Here is a 27858-nt window from a genome sequence, read left to right on the forward strand (position 1 = left end):
GATCAGCAAAATTGAATCATATGTCCAGGCGGTGTCAACCGAACCCTATCGAACCGATTTTCATTATCGAACCATCAAACTTTATCGAACAAAATCGAACGATAGCTGTTCGATTACCGAACCCGATCGAACAGCTATCGAACTTCACGAAAATTTCTTGATAAGTTCGATTTAGTTCGATGAGTTTTCTTTGTTCGATGAAGTTCGATTGATGTTCGATGCGTTCGATTTAAGTTCGATGGTTGTGTCGGATTGATTCTACTTTTCTTTACCGTTCAGAAAATTACGAGGTTGTTTAATCAAAACACAGGCACCGAATGCTTCTTTCTTTAAAGAAAGTAATAAAGATTAAAATTTTTTTTTTACAAATTAAACGACCAAAGAGCTTGTAAAAGCTCCAGCCTGTCCCATCCGATGGTATAGATATAGGATGGCCCGCGAGAATGACCCGTGGGCGGTTGCCAATACGCCCTTGGAATATAAATAACAAATTGGGCGGCAAGGTATAAATCGATTTAATCGAACCAATCGAACTTCATCGATCTTAATCGATCTTAATCGAACCTCAATCGTATAGACCTTTTTTTAAAGAGGCCACCCTGTTGAATAATTATGTACTCCAGCAGAAAAACAATGATATAGCCATGCATAATTACTGTATCATGCATATTGTAATAATTAATGCATTGTTTTTCTGCTGGAGTACATAATTATTCAACAGGGTGGCCTCTTTAAAAAAAGGTCTATTCATCAAACTACGATCGAACTATAATCGTATAATCGAACAGTCATCGAACTTTACGAAAGTTTTCCCGGTTCGATAGGTGTTCGATTGGGTTCGGTAATCGAACAGCTATCGTTCGATAGGGTTCGATTAAGTTCGATTAGTTCGATTGACACCGCCTGGATATGTAAGCAAACTTACAACGGGGGTTTTGTTTTCTCTTTCTGCTTGTGTTTCGGCATCGATGCAGGATCTTTTACATATTATTTTTGAACTTTTTATGTTATCAAGCAACGAAAAATTGAAAAAAATCACTTTTAAAATGCCGAAAAACCTTTTCGTAGTTTTTGGCAATTAATAACTGTCAAAAAGAGCAATAATTGTCGTTTTTATCTTAAACACCCAACTGCTATTACCTCGGAAATTTGCCCAAAAAGGTAAAAAATTCTTAAAATTAGCTGCACTTGAGGAGAAAATAGCGGAACTCTACACTTGGGGTTAAACATCAAAAACAGTCTGCACTTCTTGCACCTGAAAACCTCAAATTTTGCACATGCACTCAACTTTTTCCGAGTTGTGCACTTGAGATCTTGAGATCTGAGCAAATGTGCCGCCACACTCTGCAAACTGGATGATATGATGGAGACAAATGCCCCCAATTTTGCCCCCAACTTTTGTCTCTTTTACCTTTGTTTTCAAGCTGAAAATCTTGAACAAAAGTGCGAGATCAAGCAAGATCACAAAAAAACAAACCAAAACTCAAGTGTAATTGAGAAGCAGATATTTCTCTCAGTCAACAATAAAGTCGATTGGGTCCTACTTTCAAAGATATAAATTGAAGTAAATTTAAGCAAGCCTCCGTGAGCAAAAAAGATACCAAGGCGGCAATCAAATGTTTTGAACCAAGGCAAGTACAAAAGCAAAGTTTTTTTATTACGCACGGAGCGAGCGTAAGCGAGCGGAGTGCGACTCTTTTGGCAAAAGCGCGGGAAAAAAAGCTGATATGCGGGGTGATAAAATCGATTTTTCAGCTTTTTTAGCCTCGTTTCCATTCAGACTTTCGTCGTCGTGTGCAACTGTCTTAGGTACCAATATGGAGAATTGTCGCCTGCACCCGACTGTCTGTTGGAAGCATTACGTAATGGATTTTTTCCAAATCTCTTTGTAAATCGAGCTCCGGCGTCAAAAACAGTAGAGTATTTTTATAGGAGGATGAAGACGTCATTTCTTCAAGAAACGTCGCTCGAAAATATAAGTATCCTTCTCGATCGGGAAACGTCGCTCGCTTCGGAAGCGTATTGTTGATCGGACCATACTGCCTTTTAACAGTCAAAACAAAGATGGCGGCAAAAATAAACAACTGGTTGCTACCGCTCTTTCGCTATTTTTCTTTGGTTTTTATGCTTTAATGAGTTGAATTGGATCATGATTTTTGTGTGATTGTTACAAGAAATGGTTGATGATGAAGTTTTCTTATCATTCCTTCCTGAATTTGATGTTTCCTTTGGTTGGCATGAGAGATTGATGCAATCTCTTCTTGAAAAACAGGATATTTTATCCGGTTGATATTTTATCAACTTTCACAACAAACTAACTTCAATTTTGCCCGTATGTTTACACAAATTCTAACAAGACAGTTGACTGAATATTTATGGATAAATCTGTGTAAACATACGGGCAAAATTGAAGTTAGTTTGTTGTGAAAGTTGATAAAATATCAACCGGATAAAATATCCTGTTTTTCAAGAAGAGATTGCATCAATCTCTCATGCCAACCAAAGGAAACATCAAATTCAGGAAGGAATGATAAGAAAACTTCATCATCAACCATTTCTTGTAACAATCACACAAAAATCATGATCCAATTCAACTCATTAAAGCATAAAAACCAAAGAAAAATAGCGAAAGAGCGGTAGCAACCAGTTGTTTATTTTTGCCGCCATCTTTGTTTTGACTGTTAAAAGGCAGTATGGTCCGATCAACAATACGCTTCCGAAGCGAGCGACGTTTCCCGATCGAGAAGGATACTTATATTTTCGAGCGACGTTTCTTGAAGAAATGACGTCTTCATCCTCCTATAAAAACACTCTACTGTTTTTGACGCCGGAGCTCGATTTACAAAGAGATTTGGAAAAAATCCATTACGTAATGCTTCCAACAGACAGTCGGGTGCAGGCGACAATTCTCCATATTGGTACCTAAGACAGTTGCACACGACGACGAAAGTCTGAATGGAAACGAGGCTAAAAAAGCTGAAAAATCGATTTTATCACCCCGCATATCAGCTTTTTTTCCCGCGCTTTTGCCAAAAGAGTCGCACTCCGCTCGCTTACGCTCGCTCCGTGCGTAACAAGACAGTTGACTGAATATTTATGGATAAATCTGACCATGCTATATTTGAAAAATTAAATACTTGCAACATCAAAAAAGTTCGAACTCACTTTTTTATGATGGTCAAATGGTAGATGCAGCACCCAAGGAAATGGTTGTGGTTGGGTATGAACTGGTTATATAGCCTTAATGTAAAAATTTAAACCCAGAGCAAAATTTACTGATTGATGATTGATGTTGTAAAAGTGCAACTTGGAAAACTTTTGGTTGTGAATTTGGACATTTTCTTGCACGTGCGTTTAAAACGTGGAAATTTTTGCTGTGAATTTGGACATTTTCTTCTACGTGTATTTTAAACGTGGAAAACTTTTGGTTATGAATTTGGATATTTTCTTCCATGTGTGTTTAAAACTTGAAAAACTTTTGGTTGTGAGTTTGGACATTTTCTTGCACGTGCGTTTTTTAAAACGTGGAAACTTTTGCTGTGAATTTGGACATTCTCTTCCATGCATTTAAAAAATGTAGAAAGTTTTTGCTGTTACGCAAAAATAAAAAAATGTAGTGTTTCTGGAATGCGGGTGAAGGAAAAAAGCTTTCATGCGGCCGGCCAGAAAAAAAAATTTTATTGGATTTTTTTGATAACTTTTTTAAGTAATATTATCGGCGATTCAAAAAATATCTGCAATCTGATTGGTTAAAAAGAGTACAATATATCTTGTATTTTACATTTAAAAATATAAATTGACGAAAAGATGTCAGCATTACAGCATTACAGTAGGGTCCCTTGTTTTGAAAGTTCGATATATCCATGAACTGATACCTTTGACCTTGTCGATTACACTTTCTATATGATTGTCATATGTCATACCCACATCTAAAGTGATGCCAAGGTCTTTGACTGTAGTCTTGGTCTCTATCACCTTTTGGGTATCAGAGAAGTATTTGAAGAGTTCTTTAAGTTCTTCATTTCTACCATAATTGAGATGTTCAAATTTAAGTCCATTCAATTTCATGAAATTATGAAATTGTTTCCCTGTTTTGAAAGTTTTTTACTTTTTGACATGCATTTCAAAAAATATAACTTTTAGATGCTATAATTTTTTACCTTTTTTTCATTATTTTATATATATTACCTTTTCTCCAATATTTTATATATTAAAACTTTTTTCCAATATTTTATATATGAAAGTATATGAAAAATATTTCATCTCTTTTGAAAATATAAATTTTCCTTTGGTTTTCTTATTGTAAAATATTCTCAATTTTTGATGAACAAGATCAATTTTTGTAGATATACATTACCTTCTGATTTAAGAAAACGAGAAAAGAGAAAAAGTATTTTAAGTTGAAATTTTAAGATATTTGAGTTAAAAAAAACTTCAAAAAAGCAGTTTGTTTTGAAAATAGAATATCAACTTTCTTTTGGTTCACCAGAGTTTGTACATGTTTAAAATGCATTGATAGAAATTTTCCTTGCTTTCCTTGCTCTCCTTCCTGACGATTATGAAAATTACCAAAAAAGGTTTGTTCACCATGCAAATATCGCGAAAATAGCCCAAATCATGCCTCGAATTATTTCCCGATCACGCATCACGCAAACGGCTGGGTACAACTTTTTAAAATTGTATCATAAAATGGCTAACTTTCTCATTCCCGGGAAAACATACCTGCCCCGTCTCCGGGATCTTTTTGCTTCTAGGCGTCTCCGGCTAAAATCGGTGTTAAATCTACTTTTGTGGCGTTTTGGTCCTTTTCCGTTGTACACTAGCAATCGGAAAGTTTCGCTGGGAATAAGAAAGTTTAGCAATCCTACGGTATGAAGTGTAAAAAACCTTTCGCTTGCGAACACGAGATTTTCGTAACGTGCGTAACCCCTTTTACAATTGATAAACAAAAAATACCGACTGCGACTGACCGATTTCTTCATCATTTTTCTGTTCGACCATTTTTACAGGATCTGGTTAGTCGGATTTCACTGTAGTACATAGCATGCATTAAAATATCATGATTAGATAACATACTACAAATGTACAGCTCACAAGACATATTACGTTATCTATAAATGAATACAAGGGGAAGTTGATCCCGACTGCACTTACCTGATCAACTACACAAACACGAGAGATTTTCGCGGGCAAAAAATGCAGCGTCGACATAAATTATTTTTTGATGGCGTATCCGCTGGCGGAATGGACTTGGATTTCTAGCGTAGGCGGCCGCCAGCGGATACGCCATCAAAATCAACCTCGTCCCTATGAAGATTTGCCTTTTATATGTAGCAAATTCGAAACGACCATCAAAATTATAAAAAGTGAGAATCAGGCCCTGGGAACGAGGTTGCATCAAAATGTGAAATAATTTATGTCGACGTACGGGTATGGGTATGAGCCGCCCTTAAGACTTAAGAGGGTACATTTTTTGAACTTCCAAAGTCCCACCAAAGGGCTGGAAAAATCAGAAAGCCAAATTTCAGTCCCACGAAGGAAGGGTCGGGGAAATAGGAAAATCTCAACTTTTTGCCCCTAAAAATGTTTGTGCCTCTCCTCGTCTTTTGGTGTAGCCGTAAAATATCAGCTTTCCTTAAAATAACGATCCCTATGGGCTATATGACGCTGTCTTGTTGTAGAGATAATGATTTCTAATGTCAGAAAATTCTTTCTTTCATGCATTCTATTATAATGTTTCATAAACGCAGTTACATAAACAAATCTGTGCTGCCACGATCCTGAAAATGCAACAATATGGCGGAAATCAACGAAAATTCTAACAAGGAAATTCAACAAAATTATGGATATTGCACACCCAATAACTGTTTAACAAACACCATCATAGCAGATAACGACACCTTACAATGTAGGAGATGTGATAGACTTGTCCATTATGCTTGCTCTGAGCCCCCGGCCTATCAGATTCAGCTTTGTCTGCAATATAAAAGCCGGCGCTTCGAATGTGGAAATTGTGTTACAATAGCGCCACTCTTACTTGAGAGGATTAAAACAAGCAGACAAAAAGCTCGCAGTAACATTACAACAAAGGAAGCAGATAAAGATGAACATCATCATGGATTGAAATTAGGTTTCAACGAGAGAATAACCTCTCTAGAAAGGAAAGTCGAGAAGCTAATGAATGAAAAAGACGTCAACAAAGAACGGAACAACAAACGATCTGAAACACAGCTCAACAACACAGAAACAAAAAAGAAATCATATGCAGAAGTCACCAAAGAAGATCTACAAAAAGAAGAGGTGACCATAAAAAGTTTCATCAAATCAGTGAACGAAGAGGAGCGTTGGCTTAAATCAACCAAGTGCAACATCATGGTGCATGATTTAGGTGAAAACAAGCACGAAAACGAAGAAGAGCAACGAGTTGGTGACAAAGATTTTATAGAAAGAACACTGAAACAACAAATGGGTTTCGATGTGACGATAATCAAGGTAGAACGCATAGGTGCTCGTAAAGATGAAATGTATACAAATGAACGATGGAGACCATTAAAAGTTACTCTCAAGAGTGAAGAAGAAAGGATTAGAATACTTATATCAGCCCACAAACTAGATAAAGACGATGATTTTAGAGTATCAGACGATTTTTCAAGGAAAGAACGCGAGATAATAAAACAATGGCATCATAAAGCAAAAGAAAAAACATCGAAAGAAGAAGACAAGAGTCATATATGGAAAGTGAGAGATAGTGCTAACACTAAACTCTATTTAAAGAAATTTACGACGGAAACAACATGATTGTAAGAAGAGTGGGTTAGAGGCCAAGGTGCCTAACTGTGAAACTCTATGACAGAATTGACAAACGAATGGAATGATAAGATCTATAAATTGTAAAGATGTAAGATTGTTTCATAGAGGTCAATAGACCTGAGAAATACACTTCTATAAATAAATAAATAAATATCGGAAAAAATTGGCAGAAACGTGAATTTTTATTTTAGCAAGAACTAATATTTGGACATTTTATAACGAATTTGGACAAAATTCCCCTAATTCAAAAAAATTATGGATGAACACGTACTCGTGCGCGGAGAAATCAGAATCTGCTCAAGAAGTAAGGAAGCAATGAAATCAATGGTTAAGATTTTGATTAGTAGGTTAAGGGGATGCGAAAATCTTTCAGATTAATTGGTTGGTGGTTTTGAAATTTTTTTGGACATGTCGGGGGATTGGCGAAATCTTTTCGAAATATCCTCATACCCTCTCTAGAAGATAATATTTGTATTTTCAGCATTCGATAAATAAGTTTATTGTGAAAATTATAGAAATCATAGATAAACTTGACCAAATGTAAATGTGTTGTTTTATACTCTAGGTATTCTAGAAAAATGGGAAAAATATGGCTACAAGTATAGCAATGTGCCCTCCCGGTTATTACCATAATGGCTTTATGGCAATTCCTGAACTTGGGCACAGGATGTACGGTGTATGTTGACTCTATAAATTTGACTCTCACGGGACCGAAATTTCTTCGAATTATATTTAGATTCGAATTACAGGGAAGTCATTTATCATATACCATACTTTTTTTGCTGAAGGGGCCGATGTTCTAGTTCGAATTACAGAAGTTCGAATTAGAGAGTTGAGTGTATGTGAAGAATGGCACTGGGAAATAAATAAAATCGAACGCCTTTAAAGAACAGTTTTGTAAACAATGTTTGTGCAAGCAAATTTAAAGTGCACATTTGCGCATGGTTTTCGAACGTTTCTACACACAAAGAATGAAAATGATATGAAGCTTGCTGTATGATTGATAAGAAACTTTTCTATCGTCTCTTTAAATTTGATTATTGGGATGTCAAATGTTTAATTAAAGACGCACTTAACTGGTTCATTGGGAATGGCATATGGTAAAACAGTTGAAATGGTTATCCGTTTTTGTATATTGAAGTAAATGAATGGTTAATTCCAAATTTGATTGGATTCGAAAATTCATTTACCACTTTATAACGGGCGAAATTAACACTTTTCAAAGAAATACGGGCTCAAAAAACAAAAACGGATGAAAACAAGAAGATCGAACCAAACAAATATTCTAGCAGAGAATAGAGAGGAAGCCAACCACCAACCAAATGCGTAGTTCATTGTTAAGCTCCATGATGATTCAACAGCGAAATTCCAATAATGGTTATTCCTCATCTTCAAATGACAGTCGACACTTCCAACCGGATCTTGTAAGAGATGTACCGGAAGATGCTATCGGAAGTCCCGAAACACCAACGGAAACACCCTTGTTAGGGTCAACTGATGAAAAAACGGAACAAAGTGGAAATAAAGAGTTTTCTAGAAATGCTGATAATACAAAACAATTTTTTTGCTTCTCACTGATTAGAACGTTACTGACATCTCTGGTCAAACCAACTTTTGGTAAATTCAATATGTTCAACTCTGAACGAAAGATGGAAAGTACGAACAAAGACGAATGGGAGATTGAAATTAATGAAATTGATGAAATCCAATGGCTTGGTTCGGGCGCACAAGGGGCAGTATTCTTGGGTAAATGGCGTAACCAGGAAGTGGCGATTAAAAAAGTTCGAACTGAGAGAGATACAGATATTAAACATTTAAGAAATTTGGATCATGAAAATATCGTGAAATTTCGGTAAGTAAAGTAAACCAAAAAAGAATTCGTTAGATTTTAGATTCCTCAATCTGATAAAATTCAAACGTTTCATTATTTACGTACTGCGAAGTGAGGTATAAGCTGTTATAAGAACTACCGCGATATCTATCAAGTTCCAGTTTTTTCTTCCCGAAGAAAAAAATTATAGAGTCTCCATGATATTTTTAATAAGATTTAAAAAGCCTTCAAACAGCATTTGATTTTTGTTTCCGAAACAATAATATTTGCTGCACAATTGAAAATAGACGTAGTTTGATAAGTGATTCTAAAACAGTAAAACATTTTCATCTCAGCACCGAATCAAAGAAACAAAGTACCCATCTTTGTAAGCTAAATAAGCTTTTTTCCTAAGCTTGAATCCATTGATGAGCTTGATCCATAAAATACCAAAGATCTTCTTTTAATTTAAGAAAGATCCCGTTGATACTTTTTGGTCATCAATGGGACCTGGACAAAATGTCCTTGATTAATGACAAAAAGTGGCAAATAACTTCTTACTTTGAAAACTAAACAAGAGCTAACAGTCAATTCTACAATTTCCACATCAGGATAAAAAGAGTACCCCAATTGGGCTTTGAAATGTTAATCTCGGGGGTTATGGAGTTTGTCAAATAAGAAGAAATAAAGAGCACAGAGTCTTACCTTTACAAAACATTTTTATTCCAGTGGTGTATGTTCAAAAGGACCTTCATATTGTCTCATCATGGAGTTTTGCGCATTCGGTCAACTTTATGATGCATTACGTAATGATAAAGAGGTGTCACCATCTTTGTTGATCATGTGGGCAAGACAAATTGCAGAAGGAATGTCGTACCTCCATTCCAACAGAATTATACATCGAGATCTGAAATCACCAAAGTAAGAATTAGTAATTATGACAAAGCATTCGACCTCTTTTTAAACAAGTGTACAACCCTTATAGGAACCTCGGTCTAGAACCAGTACAGTTGACTATCTCTCTAATTCGATCTCCAAGAGACCAATAACTTTCTTCGAATTAGAGGAAGGTTCAAATAATAGAAAGTATTTTAAGAGAGATCTTCCCCTTGACGGGAACCGAGAATTAGTTCGAATTAGTAAAATAATTCACTGTATTTAAAGAAGCTTTTCAGCCTGAGTCTTTTTGTTCTCTAATGGATGTTAGCAAAATACTAATGCTGCAGAATGGTAAACTTTTTCATTTGCAGGTTTATAATAATAGACCGGCTCAGAGTGCAAGGTAGCGCCACCTAATAAAGGAGTAAGAATCAATCAAAAACCAGCGATCCTTAAATTTAGAGTTAATCTGATTAATCTGAAAGTTTAGTGATATGATTGAAACATTGCCATTTCAATTCACTTTAGTATCCTAATATCGAACAAGAACAATCTGAAGATTTCTGATTTTGGAACATGGAAGCAAATGTCGGAGAAAAGTGCTAAAATGACTTTCGCCGGAACTGTTGCATGGATGGCACCGGAAGTAATACGGAATGACCCGTGTTCCGAAAAAGTTGATATTTGGTAAGTGAATTCATACGAAGATTTTTTGTAAACGAAGAACTTGTCTCGGAGCAGGCCCCTCTAAATGCACCATCTGCGTTACGCCAATGAAAATTACTCCATCATTAAGTTGCAAGAAACTAGAAAATTAGCGAAGGAAAGAGGTCGAAATTAATTTCTTATATTTTTAGCACAAGATGAGTTGTATNTCATCATGGAGTTTTGCGCATTCGGTCAACTTTATGATGCATTACGTAATGATAAAGAGGTGTCACCATCTTTGTTGATCATGTGGGCAAGACAAATTGCAGAAGGAATGTCGTACCTCCATTCCAACAGAATTATACATCGAGATCTGAAATCACCAAAGTAAGAATTAGTAATTATGACAAAGCATTCGACCTCTTTTTAAACAAGTGTACAACCCTTATAGGAACCTCGGTCTAGAACCAGTACAGTTGACTATCTCTCTAAGTCAGTGTTTTTCACACTTTTGGCAAAAACGTGAAAATTTGGGCACTTTTTTGAAACCAAAGTTTAGAGAGCAAGTTTTCGTTCATTTTCAAATTTAGTGGTTCTATTGGAGAGAGAAAAGATTGAAGATTCCATTCCTTTTTAAATGAACTATATAGCGTTATTGTACTAAAAGTAACGATCTTTCAAAGTTTGGAGCAGTTAATCATGAATTTATTCCATTGGGAAATGGAAGAAATATTCCATCGGTAATAACTCATTGAGTTTTTAAGCTTTTGGGCTAAAATTTGGCAGGCAGAAGCCTTTAAGCGTTCGCAATCCATAAAAGGAAGAATTATTCCATTTAGAGCAATTCTGGAGGAGTTATTCCACTTTTTCGTTGGATAAATCACTAACTTCATTCAAAATTTTATTGGGTAATATTGAGAAAATTATGTCCAAGCAAAGCAAGCATTTGTTCAATCTCAAGCCCCTGAAAAAAAGACATTTTTGGGAATGGAGCATGCAGGGATTCCATATTTCACTTTTTGTATAACCCCTTATCATGGTACTCTTTTTTTATTAGTTTGGTAGAAAAGGTCTCATAATTTCAGAAGTATCTTTTTGTAAAGAATAATTTTACACCTCCTGATAGTAAAAAGCCTGCTTTATCCGTAGGGTAAGATATAAATTCATTTGGAGCTCTCTAGAATGAGATATTCCAAATTTTACAAAAAAAATCATGTATGTCACGGATGGAATGATTCATCCTAAATGACTTGCTACATTCGAATGTTTTCATCAAATCCTTTCGAAGAGAAGGTTAGATAATCACTTGATAAAGCGTTACTTGTGATAGAGAGCCTTCTAAGATTGATACATTCCTAACTAGTTCTTGTGTTAAAAAAATGCGAAATAAATTACCCAGAAGCATCTTTACGTTCAATCTGAGCTTGTTTCACATTATAACAAAGAAACTTTTCATCGAAAGTATTTGTAGTTTAGTGCAAAGATTATTTATTCCATGAAACTTTTGAAAAATGCCAGAAAATATATTTTTTTGTTGGAATTCGAAATGTTACATTGGTTGGGTGTTAGAACTAGGTAATCCTTTAAAAACGGAATATTTCATCCTTCTGAACTCTAGAAAAATCTTACTTCTACCATTAATCGAGTTCTTGATACTTATCATGTTTCTAAGCTTTTCAAACTGGGAATAGTCCAAAGAAGCTCAAAGAGGTTACTAATGGTTAAGTTTTTTTGATATTTCTTGTTGGAGTATTAATCCTTCTCAGCTCCTTTAGATTATTTCATTAGTTATTCATTGTTAAAATTCGTTAACTTTATCTTGATATGTATTACCAGACGATGTCAATCGAACGGAATCGAACGAAAATTCCAATCGAATCAATCGAACGCAATCGAACGCAATCGAATCAATCGAACACAGTCGAATCAATCGAATCAATCGAATCCAGGCACTAATCGAACGCAATCGAATCAATCGAGAAAATCGCGGTAATATTCGATTGGCATTCGATTGCGTTCGGCAATCGAATTTCAATCATTCGATTGCATTCGATTGCGTTCAATTGATTCGGCGTTCGATTCGTTCGATTGACATCGTCTGGGTATTATGAGTTCATGCTAAAAATTCTTTTTTTTGTTCGATAATCAATATGGTTAAATAATTTTGCTTCCATATAGTCCAAGTTAAATGGAATTTCAAATACTTATTGACTCTGTAAGGGTTGGAATATCATTCTAAAAACTTTCTAGGGTAATCTTGTACGACTCAGCAGATTTTCCAACAAGTTTAGATGTTATAGAACTCAAAATCATTTGATAAAACCTTAAAAATTTATGTTTAGCTTTAACTAACTTTTGTGACGGAATAAGCAATAAAAAAGTGCTCTTCGCTTGTGTTTTTCGAATTTCAGGGATGAAGGTGTAAGGAAATCGCATTGAGAACTTTGAAATTTGTATATAACAATTTCAAATGAGAAAAACACAAAATCTGATTTTTTGGAATATCTCATCCAGTATTGCTCGAGGAAAAAATTTCAACATATTTGAAATGATAATTAGCAACTTATTGGAAGTTTTCATCCCAAAATACTCAAGAATCGTGATTTTAGACTGAAAAAACTGTTTTTGACGATAATTAGTTTTCACGTTTTTGCCAAAAGTGTAAAAAACACTGACCTAATTCGATCTCCAAGAGACCAATAACTTTCTTCGAATTAGAGGAAGGTTCAAATAATAGAAAGTATTTTAAGAGAGATCTTCCCTTTGACGGGAACCGAGAATTAGTTCGAATTAGTAAAAGATTCGAATGATAGAAGTTCGAACTAGCGAGAGTTCACTGTATTTAAAGAAGCTTTTCAGCCTGAGTCTTTTTGTTCTCTAATGGATGTTAGCAAAATACTAATGCTGCAGAATGGTAAACTTTTTCATTTGCAGGTTTATAATAATAGACCGGCTCAGAGTGCAAGGTAGCGCCACCTAATAAAGGAGTAAGAATCAATGAAAAACCAGCGATCCTTAAATTTAGAGTTAATCTGATTAATCTGAAAGTTTAGTGATATGATTGAAACATTGCCATTTCAATTCACTTTAGTATCCTAATATCGAACAAGAACAATCTGAAGATTTCTGATTTTGGAACATGGAAGCAAATGTCGGAGAAAAGTGCTAAAATGACTTTCGCCGGAACTGTTGCATGGATGGCACCGGAAGTAATACGGAATGACCCGTGTTCCGAAAAAGTTGATATTTGGTAAGTGAATTCATACGAAGATTTTTTGTAAACGAAGAACTGTGTCTCGGAGCAGGCCCCTCTAAATGCACCATCTGCGTTACGCCAATGAAAATTACTCCATCATTAAGTTGCAAGAAACTAGAAAATTAGCGAAGGAAAGAGGTCGAAATTAATTTCTTATATTTTTAGCACAAGATGAGTTGTATCATGGAGGTATAAAGAAAGACAGGAGAAGTATGCTATTGTAACCAAGCTCGCCCTACGATTAAAAAAGTTACGATGTATGCATGCTCATAATCTCATATATCGTGCATTTTTAATGAGCTCTTTTATCCATAGGTTAAATCTTATTGGCTCATTTAAGCTTTAGAAATTAGATGAGACGAGATTCATTGTTTCTGACATCAGTGTAAGAAAATATTTGGACTAAAAAAAGGCCTGTAAACTTGGCAATCCTTCATCAAATGATAAGATTTTTCGATCAATGTTTTCTTTCAGGTGAACTCTATTGCTTGATACTTTCCTCCAAATTCTCCAGCGACTTTATGTCTACAAATTGAGTCTGAAATCGTGTGTGCTTATAAAGAACTTTTCATTTTCTGGCTTGAGAAAATATCTTTTCAAAACAAAATTGAACGGATGGCGAAATGGAACATAAATTTGTTTCGTGGACGAAGTTTTATCTAATTTTCGTATTAAAAAGGCTCGACGAATGTTCAGAGCAAACTTGAGTTTACTTAATTTTTAGCATTTATAAAAGCACAAGATGATACATTCAACTCCTGTTTTCTTTATACCTCTATGGTTGTATAAACAGTGCATTATTTTTTCATGGCTTCCTCTTTAGGTCGTATGGTATCTTAATTTGGGAATTATTGACAAATGAAATTCCATACAAGGTAATAAAGTTATTGTTCATTCAATGCGAAGCTTTCTAGATAAGGCTCAAGCATAACGGTATTGCTCATGGTCATAGCGTTCTAAATCTTATACCGCCTCTTAAACTATTAACTTTTTCAGTGATCTTGTGTATCTCCCATGGGAGAGATGACTTTTCATATTCAAACGATTTACCATTGTGTTAAAAATATGAATGCAACACGATTTAGTACATCCTTGACTTCTTCATGATTTCACCCCTGTTATTCTAGAAAAATTTTTATCACACGTGACAAAAATTATACATTATTAGAACTACAGTTGACGTTCTCTTATTCGATTTTCAATGGGAATGGGATTTTCATCAGGTCTCCCTTATCCGATAAACACGAGGTAAATATCGAATTGTAGAGCTGGCGAAGAAAAATATATAGGCCATGGTCATTGGCCCCAAAATTAAAAAATAGAATTGAAATATTTTTAATGAGTCCTAATTTCCCTCCCTGATCTTAATTTACCGGGCATTTAGGACCCGAGGGGTCTATATTTTCCGGGAAATCAGGACTTTAAAGTCCTAAACTCCCGGGTCTTAATTTACCGCGACACCGGCCCTTATTCCTCCACAGCCAAATTTTGGGCTTACGCCAATTAGGACCGTAAATAACGCCAAAACTTGTAAAAATCGCTATTCAGGCTTCAAAATAGTAAGTATTAACTGAAATTTACATTAAAATGTCATCTTTCAGTGTTAAACTGTTGAAAATGCCATTGAAAATCATTGATTTTCGTGAAGTTTTGGACATAGAGTAAAAAAATGGATAGTTTCATCCTTTAATCATGCCTAAAATCATTTAAATTGAGAAAAATTGGTCAAAAATTAAAGCCGCTTTTAGGTAAAAATTGCAAAATTTTGGCCCTTTTTACGCCGGCCCTTTTAACACCTGCCCTTATTACGCCACGAGCCCAATAAGGGCCGGCGTAAAAAGGGCCGATAAGGTATATATCTGACGTTTAGCTCGCAACTAACCAATGGAATCGCTTCGTTTTAGTTTCTGTACGGGAGACGTAACGTAGAGAGTTCATTTTTCACAATTCGTTTTATTTTTTTTAGGGCGTTGATTATTCAGCTTTGATATGGGGTGTTGGAAATAACAGTTTGAAATTACCGGTACCTGTGACTTGTCCAGAAGGCTTCAAATTGCTCCTCAATCTATGTTGGTGAGTCAATTCTAAAGTAACAGAATGCTCTGTGTTTGTCAAAAAAATTCAAAAATTTACATCAAGCTTATCTTGGTCGGTTAGTTAAATACCAACTTATGTAGCCGATTGGAAATTTGTTTCTCTCCATGTCACCCGGCTGCAGGGCTGAATTGCGGGAGCTAAATATTATCGTACTGACTCCTCTTGGTTTTGCAAAGAAGAAAATATTTGAATTTCGAGGTGTTGAAAGTTCTATAAAAATGGGTCCTAACATTTTGAGTCAATTTGTAAAGAAATCCTGGAAAGAATAAGTTTTTCAAAATATTTTTTCCGGTGGTCCATCACCTCATATTATCGAGGCCCCACAGCCAGAAAACTTAGATCATCAAAATTGTGTTTTTCTCTCAAAAGGAATTCGAAAGCGAAGAATCGCCCATCTTTCAGACAAATTCTCATGCACATTGATATTGCAGCTACGGATGTATTGGCAATCCCTGATCAAAAATATTTCGGAAAGCAGGTACTACTTATACATAATAAATACAATGCTAGAGAGGATCAAATTGAGTAGGATTTTCAAAAAATGGAAAAGGTGATATAATGAGTATATCCGCACCGAGTAAAACATCGATAAAATTTCAATATAATGAATTGATAATGTTTTGAAGACGTCGTCTGATTATTAGCTATACGAAAGTGCAGTAAAAGATAAAACTAAGTCAAAGAAAATCTTCAAGGAAGAAGCCCCAGCGGTTTTCGTGACTTAAGATTTTAAAGTACGTGGTTGCGTGATTGAAGGAACCAACATGATCAACTTAATCGTGAAAAAAAAGGAAATTTAACTCGTGATGAAGTGATTTGGAAATTGTTTTGCCTGTTCCATGATTTAAAAGGTGACTTGGGGCAGGGGCTCAAGAAACGAAGCTACTAAAGTCTATTCACGATAAGTGTGCACTCTTTTTTCTTTTACCTATAACTTTTGAAGGAATTCTTCAATCTTTATAAATTTGGTATCATAGGAAAGATATTAGTGAGTGGAACAATTTGAAATAAAAAAATCTCTAAAAAGATTCTAAAAATGAAGATGAAAATGAAGAAGAAAAATATGAAGATCTTGTAGAAAAGTGCTATAACTATCATTTTCACTGAGGTGAATTCTTGATCATCGAACGTCATCACTGTGAAAAAAATTCTCAAAAATAATCATTCAGTCAAAAGATATCAAACAAAGTTATAAGCTGATTGACGTCTAAAAACGCTGTTTTCTGCAGTTTTTTGCTGTTTTTTGGGGTCAATCACTTATTTAACTTTGTATCATAACTTTATATTTAATAAATATTTTAATGAAATTTTTTCACAGTGATGATCTCCTAAGATCAAAGAGTCTCTCCAGTGAAAATGAAAGTTATAGCACTTTTCTACAAGATCTTCCTTTTTTTCTTCTTCATTTTCATCTTCACTTTTAGAATTTTTTAAAGATTTTTTTATTTCAAATTGTTCCACTCACTAATATCTTTCCAATGATACCAAATTTATAAAGATTGAAGAATTCCTTCAAAAGTTATAGGTAAAAGAAAAAAGAGTGCACAATTATCGTGAATAGACTTTAGAAGAACACTCGTTTATAATGATTCCCAAATCATCTCAAAGCCTCCAAATTTGTTTTTTTTTTCAGTTAACGTGGCGTAAAGAAGTGATGGATTACTTTAATTGGTTGAAAACACAAGGCTCACAATTATCTCTATTGGAAGATGACCTTGCTGCTAAAAAGAGAGAAGAAATCATGTAAGATTCAGCCCCTATATAACAAGGGTTAATTTTATACAGCCAAAATGATATTAACCTGAGCTAGATTTGCTTCAGAAAGCCAATGTTTTCAGGATCGTAAAAAATGAAACTATCAGGGTCGGATACAGGAGGTAGGCTATCTTATTCATGGGGAGTAATTAATTTCCATATAAGGTAATACGATAATAAAGTGCACTCTCCTCCATTGGTTACAGCCTCCCTCTGTATCCGAGCCTGACTAATCCGCAGCGAATTTCGTATAGGAACTATCATAAAAAACGACATTATCCTACTATACTATACGGTTCAACAAACTTCTTTATCGGTACAAAATATTCGTGGGCAGATAACGAAAAAATTTTCGTGAAATATATCGTCACTTTAACAAAGTTTTCGTCACTCTTGAAGAATAACTTTTTTACCGACAAGGTATGAGCATAGTAGGTACTATGGTATGAGGTAGATATTTTCAACTTTTACAGAAACTTTGTGTTTCTTGTTTCACTGAATATCACACCAAAAGACTTTCTTAACCATAGGCAAGCACGACAAGTGCGTAAAGAATACGAAGAGAGATTGATGCGAGCAAACTCACTTTATAAAGAACTAGACGAGTGTATGAAGCAACTTCGCATACGAGAAGAAGAAATTAAAAGGTATGTATATGGTATAAAATAAGTTTGATTTCTTCCAAGAACAAAGTGAAGAAGAAGAAGAGGTTATGTTATATCTAATAGCTAATAAAAATTTTGTAACAAAAACATCATTCAAAGCAAAGAATCTATCTGTCCAGTAAATTTCAAGACCCAATACAAAACACCATCAACTATTTAAGCAATCCCTAAAGCCTGACGATCTCCATTAACAATTCAGTGGACTCTCGCTTTGCCTACGAAAGGATAGTTTACTTAGTAAATGATTTAATTGATTTTCAGGCGAGAAGCGGAGATCGAGTTACTGGAACAGCGAAAGTTGGAAGAATTCAACACTCAAGAATTGGTGACACGATCATTAGATGCTGAAGAAATACTGCATGAAGGGTAAGATTGCGATTGCATTTCATTTTAAAAGGTTTTGGTAGAAAAATAGAATGCATTTAACCAAATAAAATTAATAAAAGCAAAGTATAATACATAGTTATCTTGTGCTACTCTTCGAGATAAACTAGTCTGTGTCTTTGCTATGGCAATGATTCATAAAAGCTAGGTGTATTTATAATCTAAATCAAGAATGGCTTTGGCTTTTGTTAAAGGAAGATAAAAGATTGCGTCATGAATAATTCTTATTTTCTCATTTTCAGAGCAATAAAGCACAGTGCACGAGCAAGAGACCGCGCGGTTAAAACGAACAAGTTAAGGATCAAAGGTGATCTACGTCAGGTCCATTTATCGAGTGATCACAAGCGGCCACCTCGCTCTCCTCTTCTCTTATCAGCACTTGAACGAAAGGAGCGAAGTTTCTCGACATCTAGTCTACATTCATTGGAGGAGATTGTGCAGCAAAATGGTAAATCAATGAGCACCTCTTTTGACCATACCTCACCACAACAGAGACGTAAACAGCTTCGGCAAGCACCGGTCAACGTGAATGATTCAGGGTTTGTTGGCGGAGAAGAAGAATTTATAGATTTAGATGAAAGCGAAGGATTGGTATGGGATCTACATCAAGATAATATGGGCGGTGGCAATGTGGGCGTTGGAAAGCTACGTGATGTTGGTGGTCATTTGTGAGATGCTAGATTTGCTCTTTGACTCGATACGCTATATACATTTTTTGTCTCGGTTCTTGACTTTATTCTTAAGCTGGTTAAGGTAAAACACGAATTAAATAGAATTTAATAGGGGAGGTTTTTCGAAAGGGAGCTGGGAACAGCTTTGGAGTAGTTTGAAAAATTTTAACTGTCGGGGAATTTCAAGCGCGCAAAGTTATACTGATAAAAGATTAAAATTTTCAATTTTGTAAGAAGACTTTAACTTCGCTTTTTTAAAGCAATTTTAACATATCAACTGTGGCAGACTGTGGTGCACAAATCATTACATTTTTTTATTAGGTATAAATTTAGAAATTAGACAGAAGAAAGATGATTATATTTTTGTAAGATGTTTTTGTAAATATGTAAAAATGTCAAAGAAATATTTTTTTGTGAAATTAATCAAAATTATGTTTTTATTCATGTCCAGTTTGCAGACTTGACCTAATTGTTTTTTCATCAATAGTTGTAATAGTATGACAGATATGAGTCTGTCTTAGTTCAGAATTGGGTTTTTAAAATGGCTCTGATGTTCAATGTCTGTCACTCAGGGACATCTGCAAATTAGGCTATATATGATAAAGCCAAGGACGTTAGCCTAATCAGGTCAGAACTTATATCTTAGTTAGGCTTTGACGAAATCGAACTTAAATATCTAGACACAAGTAACATATCCACGTTAATGTAACTTTATTAACTTGTTTTTTGGACAAAGACGAGTTTGTTGAAATAAATAGTCCTTTATAAAATCGAAGCGAAAGATATAGGAATTAACAAGCTAGATCCTGAATGGACCTACCTGACGATGAATGTTAGATAGGAGAAAAATGAAGACAATCAGTCAGAAAATATAGCGTTCAGCGAAAATGCATAACGCATTAAATTTCATAATTGATTGTTGATGCGGGGAGAGGGAAGGGTAGTGGGGAAAAAAGAAATAGAAAGTTCCGGTTGAAAAAATCAGTTTTATTGACAATTGAATCATGATTGATGATGGGCATTGTTTTTCTCAAAAATCCGATTCAGCCATGTTTTGGACATAGCTAATACGCATCTTTGGACAAAAAAATCAGAAAAAAACTAAAATGATGGAATCTCGAGAAAATGCCAAAAAAAAAAACGGTTTTTCCGGCCTTTTAAGCCGGAAATTTCTTTTTCGAAAATCGGGCTCCGTCACTTTGGAATAGTCATTTTGCATCACTGTGCAAAAAATCAGAAAAAACTAATGAGCCAATCTCGAGAAAAGCTGGTAACAGACGAACGAACTGCTACACGCATTTAAATGCTAAACGCTATATTTTCTGACTGATTTTCTTCATTTTTCTCCTTATTGCTATCTAACTTTCATCATCAAGTAGGTCCATTCAGCATCTAGCTTGTTTTTTGTAAAGTCTTTTGACCGTTTACCCGTACTCCCTTTGTGGTCAATATTTTGTAACCATTAGGAAGGGATCAACGCCTTGTTTTGAAGATATGGCTTATCTACTTTCTATGTTGCAACCAAATAACTTCCTGGTTTACATATTTTGGTAGACATTGTTTTATCTTAGAAAGAAGAAAACTGGGCTTTTTTCTTAACGGGAATTTTAAAGTGCTAGTCTGCTTTTTTAACAACAAGAATACCACCACTTCGTCAACAAACATCCTTTTAATACACCAGTATAAACATTTAAAATTTCCCCAGCTTATTGATCCTTTTTACACCTTTCTTAGTGTTATTTCTGGGCATACGTCGGAATTAGGGACGGCTTACGAAGGACGGACATTAAATGGGCAAAAACTTTAGAAGAAAAGTAATTTACATAGGGTAGGGCCGAGAAAGGAGTTTAACTCTGTCAACATAAGTTTTCAAATCGTCGAGAATTGAGAAAGGGTTAATTTCTGTAAAGAAGATTTTGAGACTCTGCCAAGAGAAGTCTGAAGTCATCGAGGAATTGGGTTCATTTCTGTCAACAGATGTTTTGAAATCATCGAAAGTTGAGACAGGGATTTGGATTCTGTCAATATAAGTTTTGAAATCATTTTTGCATCGAGGAAGGGATGTATTCTGTCAACTGAATTTTTCAAATTGCCGATGAATCGAGACAGGGATACCTTTTGCCCAAAGAAGTTTCAAAATTATCGAGGAGTCGAGTTTTGGAGTCATCGATGAATTGAGATTAGATTATTAGGTTATATTTATATCAACAGCAGTTTCTAAACCATAGAGAATATGAGACAGGGACGTGTTTTTAAGTTATTGAGTAATTGCAACAGGTTGTTTTTCTGTCAAAAAATATTTTGGAGTTATCGAGGAATTGAAATAGGTTGTTTTTCTGTCAACAGATGTTTCGAAATTATCGAGAAATTGAGACAGGGATGTGTTTCTGTCAAGAAATACTTTTTAACTTTTTGTATTTCTGTTAAAGAAATTTGAAAACTTCGAGGTGTATTCCAAAGATACAGTTTTTAGACAAGAGTTGAAATAATCAGGTCATGGAACAGGGGTGTGTTTAAGAATTGATAGAAGGGCTGTTGATTGAAAAGGAGGTGTGTTCTCTTTTGAGGGGTAGTGCTGTGTATATTTGAAGAAATAGTTTGATGATCACAGTAAAAGAGTAGAAATGGTCCATTGTAACTTTATTGGAAAAGCACCAGTAATGAAGGAGGCCCCCCCAGCGGTTGGCGTGATGGCGTGATGGAGGGTTTTTCGTGGCGTGATGGCGTGAAATTTTGAAAAAAACGGCGTGATGGCGTGAAAATGAAGTGCCGGCGTGATCGTGAAATCGAGTTTTTTTAGGCGTGACGGCGTGAAATTTGCAGTTCAGCGTGATCGTGAAAATGATATTTATTAGTTGAATTGTATTTTTATGTCCATTTTAGCCAATTTAGAGGGTTTAAATATCAAAATTTTCTTGGTCGGCCCCAACTATGGTGGGGCCTCCTATAGATCTCATTTTAAAACATAAAAGAAACGGTGCAAACAGTTCTATTTATCTGCCATTTATCTTTGTAACTTCCGATTGTTTTTAGCAGTTGCTAGCTAGTCTTCAAAATAAAGTCAAATGCTATGAGGGTCGAAAATTGAAAATTTTTCCCCGTCAGCGCAAACCATGGTAGCGCTTCCTCCGTAACTAACATTTTCTTCTCTTCCTTAGATGCTTATTCTTATAGATGCATTAAAGACATCAGGTCCTTTATTTCAGGAAAATATACATTTGTAGCAAAGCCTTAAACAGAAAGAAGCAACAGGTTTGTTATGAGGTGTAATTTTAAGCAGATTGATCAAAGGAATCCTGTGATGTTTAACCCATATTTTGGAAGAAAGAGAGTAAATGAGAGCGATTTTGAAAATTTCTCCCGTCGGCGCAAACCATGTTGCGCCTCCTCGTTCCCCTTTTTAAAACTATTCACGCTAATTCACAATTAATGCCCATGGGTCCCGTCAACGTTGCTTCTACTTTTAAAAGATTTCAATTATTTTTACATGAATCATTCAAATCGCTATACAAGTGTCCTTGTTCAAATTAAATAGAAATGGGTCCTAAAATAGCACTTTAAACCCTTCAAAATTCAAAATTCAAAAGTTTTCTCAGTTACCCAACCATGGTGGGCTTTGTCAATTTACTCAAATATACCTCAGCCCTTAAACCGGTGCCCTTTGATGTGACCAGTTGTCCAACAATTTTTGATATGCATAAGTCAAGATTACATAATTTTCCTATCGAAAACACCCGAAAAAACTGGAATTTGAATATTACTAAAATTAAAAAAAGTCAAATTTCTTCCAGATTTTTCGGGTGTTTCCGATAGGAAAAATGATATACCTTATCGAGGAAAAAAATGTCGGGGGAAAGTGTCGAAAATTTTGAGGGGGTGACGAAATTTTCCGCCGACGAACTTTTTCCCCGATATTTTATCACCCGACCAAAACTTTTACCCGATTTTTTAAACCCCAACCAAAATTGAAATCTAAATTCTTTACACCCTTATTAACCGAAATTAATGCTTTAAACGCCGAATTACAAGACCTTTTTTAAGCTAGCGAAGGAAACCATTTCATTTGGACAATTTAGTTGAAAGTGACTAAAGTCTATTCACGATAAGTGTGCATTCTTTTTTCTTTTACCTATAACTTTTGAAGGAATTCTTCAATCTTTATAAATTTGGTATCATTTGAAAGATATTAGTGAGTGGAACAATTTGAAATAAAAAAATCTTCAAAAAAATTCTGAAAATGAAGATGAAAATGAAGATCTTGTAGAAAAGTGCTATAACTTTTATTTTCACTGGAGAGATTCTTTGATCTTAGGAGGTCATCACTGTGAAGAAATTTCATTAATATATTTATTCAATATAAAGTTATGATACAAAGTTAATAAGTGATTGACCCCAAAAAATAGCAAAAAACTGCAGAAAACAGCGTTTTTAGACGTCAATCAGCTTATAACTTTGTTTGATATCTTTTGAATGAATGATTATTTCTGAGAAATTTTTTATCGTGAATAGACATTAAATTGTAAATTTCGTCGGGGAAAAGTGACGAATTTGAAATTTTGGTGGGGGAAAATTGACGAAAATGCCTCTAGGTGACGAAATTTTTCCCCGACGAAAAAAACCCCGACTAAATAAAACTCTGACATTTTTTTCCCCCATAAGGTAATCTTGACTTACGTGTATGAGAAGACTGATTGACGACCAAACACACACCTATTTGTGGGCAAAAATTAAGTTTATGTAACAAAAATATAAGCGTGAAAGCTAAATTTTCTAGGCGTAATGGCGTGAAATCGAAAAAAATTGGCGTGATCGTGAAAATCAAATTTTTCAGGCGTGATGGCGTGAAATCGAAAAAAAATTGGCGTGATCGCGTGAATTTTGGGTCCGCTGGGGGGGCCTCATGAAGGGTTGGCAGACGATATCATACTACAGGATGCAAGTGAAATTTTTCAATCCGCGGACCTAGACGGGGGTTCGGTTATTATCAGTTAGGGTTAAGGCTGGAGCTCGAGAGTCGCAATGTAAGGCCGAAGGCCTTCTTAGGGGCATTCGTACCCTGTGACTTAACTTAGGATCCCGCAGGGATCCTTGTAGGGGCACCGGTAGGGTTGGGAGCTATCTTAATTAAGGTCTGTAAATTACACGCTATAAGTATTTGTGAATGACAAATTTCTGTCGTGTCTCGTTGGCGTAAGCGGTTAGGCATTGGATTTGTAAACCAAGGTTACTTGCATTTGGTGGTTCGAGCCGGGGTCGGAGACCTGTTTCACCGGTACGGGCAAATTTCAGAAAAATACTTAGAAAACAGTTAGAAACACTTGAGAAAGACAGAAAATCAGGATAGAAGATAGGAAAGTAGAAAATAGGGGGAAAATAAGAGACGATGCATCCTGGAGTATGATATCGTTTGCCAACCGTAATGAAGAAGTGAATCAGCAAATTGACGAGTAATTTAATGAGGAAATCACACTATCTTTTTAGCAGGTGTTTTCCTTTGAAAATTACTCATTCGTCAGGAGTTACTGTATTGCAAAAGCAATCAATTTTTGGGGGCAAAAAAATAATTGGGTGAAAAGCATGAAATCTGAAAGAAAGAGAAAATTATTTGAGAAATAAATAAAAGTGAAGGAGCCAAAATAATTATCAACAATCATAATCAATAATTACTTTTCGTAATGTCTTTTCTTTGTTTTCATTTTCAATTAAGATGAATAAATTTACTCTCTTTACTTTTCTTTTTTCAATTTTCATCTTCTTTTTCTTCCCTGTCTGAGCATATGGTTAATTCCCAGTGCTAATATCTATTAACCCGAAACTTAATTACCTTGAAAAAAAAACCATCCTTCATGTCTGCAGTTAAAGAATTTTGACCGCGTCAGAAAAGATAAAATTGGTTTTGAATTTCTATAGTATTTGTACCTCCAAATAATTTAGCCTCCAACATAAAATAGTTGATGGTCTTTTAATTGAAATATTTTTCTTTCTGCTTATCTGGGCCATTTCTTTGTCTTTCTAATCAATGATTTTGAGAATTTTCTTGTGTCAAAAAGTTTGCTGGAAGAGTAACTAATAGCAGAGAATCGAAATTCCTAAACCTGATATAAGTTTGTACAGGTATTTTATGATAATACAATAATTGTTACGGCATATTCTTAATTTGTATACTCTAAATTTTCCCAGGCGGGAATACACTGGGTGGGAATTCACTGGGTGGAACTCACCGCGGGGGATTCTCCGGACACCAATCTAATAATGATGTCATTATGTTTCTCATTCTTCTATACCCCACTCTCTTATTTAGTCGTCTAGCGTTTGTTAGCAGGGGACAGAGGGCGTTATTGCAAATTTTGAGAAGGGCGCAAAATGGAACGAACGCCAAACTGGTCCTCGTTGCACTGGAACCTGGAACACTCACCTCAGCTCCCCTTTTCCATTTTTTAACTAGCAAGTAGCTATCCTAAAAAGGATAGAAATTGACAATCAAATTTGCTCGCGTTGTTTTACATAGCTTGCAGGAGGGACAAAAAAGTTTTCATGACTTATGAAACTGCCACCTTAAAGGTGATGTTCCCACTGGACCTATATTGGTCTTCTTAATGTTGGTCAGACCACAATGCTACTGATGTTGGGTACGTGTTGAGTATTAAAGAACACCAGAAAAACATGGATTTTGTGTCTGATTTTTGACGTCTCTGAGCGTCGCTGGAGATTTCTAACGGTGAGTAAATGGGGGAGTCATAGGAAAAAGTTCCGAGTTCAACCCCTACCCGGCTCATACCAAAGATTCCCAAAATGGTACTTGATGCCTCTATGCTTGATGCACAGCAATTAAAAGAAGTATCAAGGGTAAGTGGAGCAATCCAGGGAGAAATAGTGGCGCCCTCCCCTACCTTCGGGTAGATAGCTACCGAAAGAGGAGCATCCGAAGACTTGCTTACTTAAAGATGAATAGGTTTCTTATGGAAGGAGAAGGATGATCATTTTGGTTTTAACCAGTGAAAACAGAACCTTTACATGAAAAATCATTTTATGACACCGTTTACGAGTGCTTGATTCAGGACGACATCAATCTCTTCAATCTCCCCTTTTTAATGCATGTCTTATCTTCGACATTTATTTGTGGTCAAAAATAAAGAAGGGGCTTACCATATGCCGGCTGTATCTACACTTTCGTTCTGCTGTTTTTCTTTTGTGATTGATTGTTCTGATGGGTCATAAGACGTAGGTTCTCTAAATTGAAGGAAGTTGCTTGTGAAAGTAAAGTCATATGGTTTAAGGAGTTGTCCTTCCCTTTGCGGCTTATGGTTCTGCCATTTCGACATTCAGAAAAGCAATATGCCGTTGGACCATTTGCCCTTTTTCATACACCCCTGTCTGACAGCCCCAGTGGAAATTTTGTTCTCAGTGGGGATGGTTTTGGAGTGCAGTTTTTTCCATTGCATTTTGAGTGAGGATAAAATCAATTTCAGAGTCAATTTCCCAGTGGGGCTGAAACTTTAGGGTATTTTTTCCACCGGAGACAAAATTTTGGGCAAATTTTCCAGTGGGGCTGGGGTCCAAGGCGGGTCTGTGACACAGGGGTGTTTCCATGCTCTAAGAAAGTCTGTTAGGGTCACAATTCACTAGTTTGTATCTAATACTTTTCTGAGTTGGTTAAAGTAGCAGTCAATTTGTTATGAAAGTTATTTCTAGATTCAAATCGACAAAATATTCATTCTTTGTCTGAATTGTACATGAATTTCATGTAATTTCATTGAATGTTGTTGAAGGCCTTTCCAGTTTTTGATCAAGCCTGGTAAAAAATCATTTCTTACTGTAAAATATTGTCTTGAAAGATTCCTAGGGTGTTGAGGAGGTCATCATCTTTTGAAAATGTCAAAATCTTTGGTTTTCAAATTCTTATGTTCAGGCATCACAATTCAGTTAGGATTTTCTAGATGATGAGCATTTGATTATTATTGAAATTTTTTTTCACTATTTCTGAAAAATAATCTAGTAAAATCCACCCAACCCGAAAAAAACTTTAAGTAATAAATGTTTGCTTTGAATCAAATTTTGGCAAAAATTCATTAAAACCCTCATCCGATAATTCAAAATAATGAATCAGAAAAAATATTTTCCTGGAGATTCCAATTATGGCTGATTTATTTAAATTTTAATATCTGGTTGAGACGAAAATTTTCAGGATTACTCGAAGTAATTAAGGGGAAAAGTTGATGAAGATAATTTTGAATAATTCTAGGTTATTAATTTTTATCTCTACTATAATATCAGCAAAAAAACCTTTTTTCCATCCGTATAATATACAATCTTTTCTAGTAATAATGAGATAATAACAAAATGAATATTTCTGAGATAATATGTACAAAAATTATAATCTATTCTGAACTTTTTTCTTTTAAAACAATGTCTGTAAAAGACCAAACAAGGTTCGTATAATACATAATATCTAACTTTAGGCTTTTAATAATGCCCCTATAATATAGTAATACAAAAATTTGTCATGTTATAAATTGAGGCCTGAACATGACTTTGGTATGTAGTATAATGTAATAACATAAGATAAAATATATAATAAAGTAATAATAAAATTTTAGATCTTTTATAATTTAATGGGTTAAAAATCTACAAAACTCGTTTTAAATCGTTTTTTCTTTTAAAAGATTTTTATTGACTAGTAATAAAAAACGATTGGCAATAAGATAATAAAATATTAACAAAATATTAAGATGTTTAGAACACAAGAAACATTGGTCAATATATAAAAAAAATCAAAAAAAATCACATGTCCGAAAATGAGCAATCTTTGGGAGGATTTGGTTTATTTTTCGGACAAATGACGTTTGCCATTAGGTGGGTATTATAGAAAAGGGTCAGGTGTAA

The 27858-nt window shown here is 35.0% G+C and overlaps 1 protein-coding gene and 1 long non-coding RNA gene across 3 annotated transcripts in view; one reads left to right on the forward strand and one right to left on the reverse strand.

Moving 5' to 3' along the window:
- The first annotated feature begins 7258 nt into the window (after positions 1–7258).
- Positions 7259–19396, forward strand: LOC136815575 (mitogen-activated protein kinase kinase kinase 13-B-like). The gene is made up of 10 exons (XM_067072029.1): positions 7259–8662; positions 9350–9541; positions 10028–10186; positions 14227–14278; positions 15370–15476; positions 15870–15978; positions 17134–17243; positions 17786–17902; positions 18182–18286; positions 18547–19396. Exons 1-10 carry the CDS (start codon positions 8133–8135, stop codon positions 18974–18976), a joined length of 1911 nt encoding a protein of 636 aa, XP_066928130.1. The 5' UTR covers positions 7259–8132; the 3' UTR covers positions 18977–19396.
- Positions 10438–27858, reverse strand: part of LOC136815577 (uncharacterized) — a 51125-nt gene continuing 33704 nt past the window's right edge. Inside the window, exons 2-3 of one of the 2 annotated variants that reach the window (XR_010847739.1) lie at positions 26122–26205; positions 10438–10520 (exon numbers count right to left, since the gene is read on the reverse strand). This is a non-coding gene — a long non-coding RNA (uncharacterized lncRNA). Of the gene's footprint in view, positions 10521–15426; positions 15488–26121; positions 26206–27858 lie in introns of those variants that run through there. The other variant, XR_010847738.1, reaches the window with a different exon arrangement.

The sequence above is a fragment of the Clytia hemisphaerica genome, unplaced genomic scaffold, assembly GCF_902728285.1.
Source record: "Clytia hemisphaerica strain Z4C2 unplaced genomic scaffold, Clytia hemisphaerica genome assembly, whole genome shotgun sequence".
In the NCBI taxonomy this organism is placed as follows: Eukaryota; Metazoa; Cnidaria; class Hydrozoa; order Leptothecata; family Clytiidae; genus Clytia; species Clytia hemisphaerica.

Coding starts and splice junctions, on each gene's coding strand:
- LOC136815575 (XM_067072029.1), top strand. CDS start 8,133: ATGCGTAGTTCATTGTTAAGCTCCATGATGATTCAACAGCGAAATTCC. Junction 8,663..9,349: donor GAAAATATCGTGAAATTTCG/GTAAGTAAAGTA, acceptor TTTTTATTCCAG/TGGTGTATGTTCAAAAGGAC. Junction 10,187..14,226: donor TCCGAAAAAGTTGATATTTG/GTAAGTGAATTC, acceptor CTTCCTCTTTAG/GTCGTATGGTATCTTAATTT.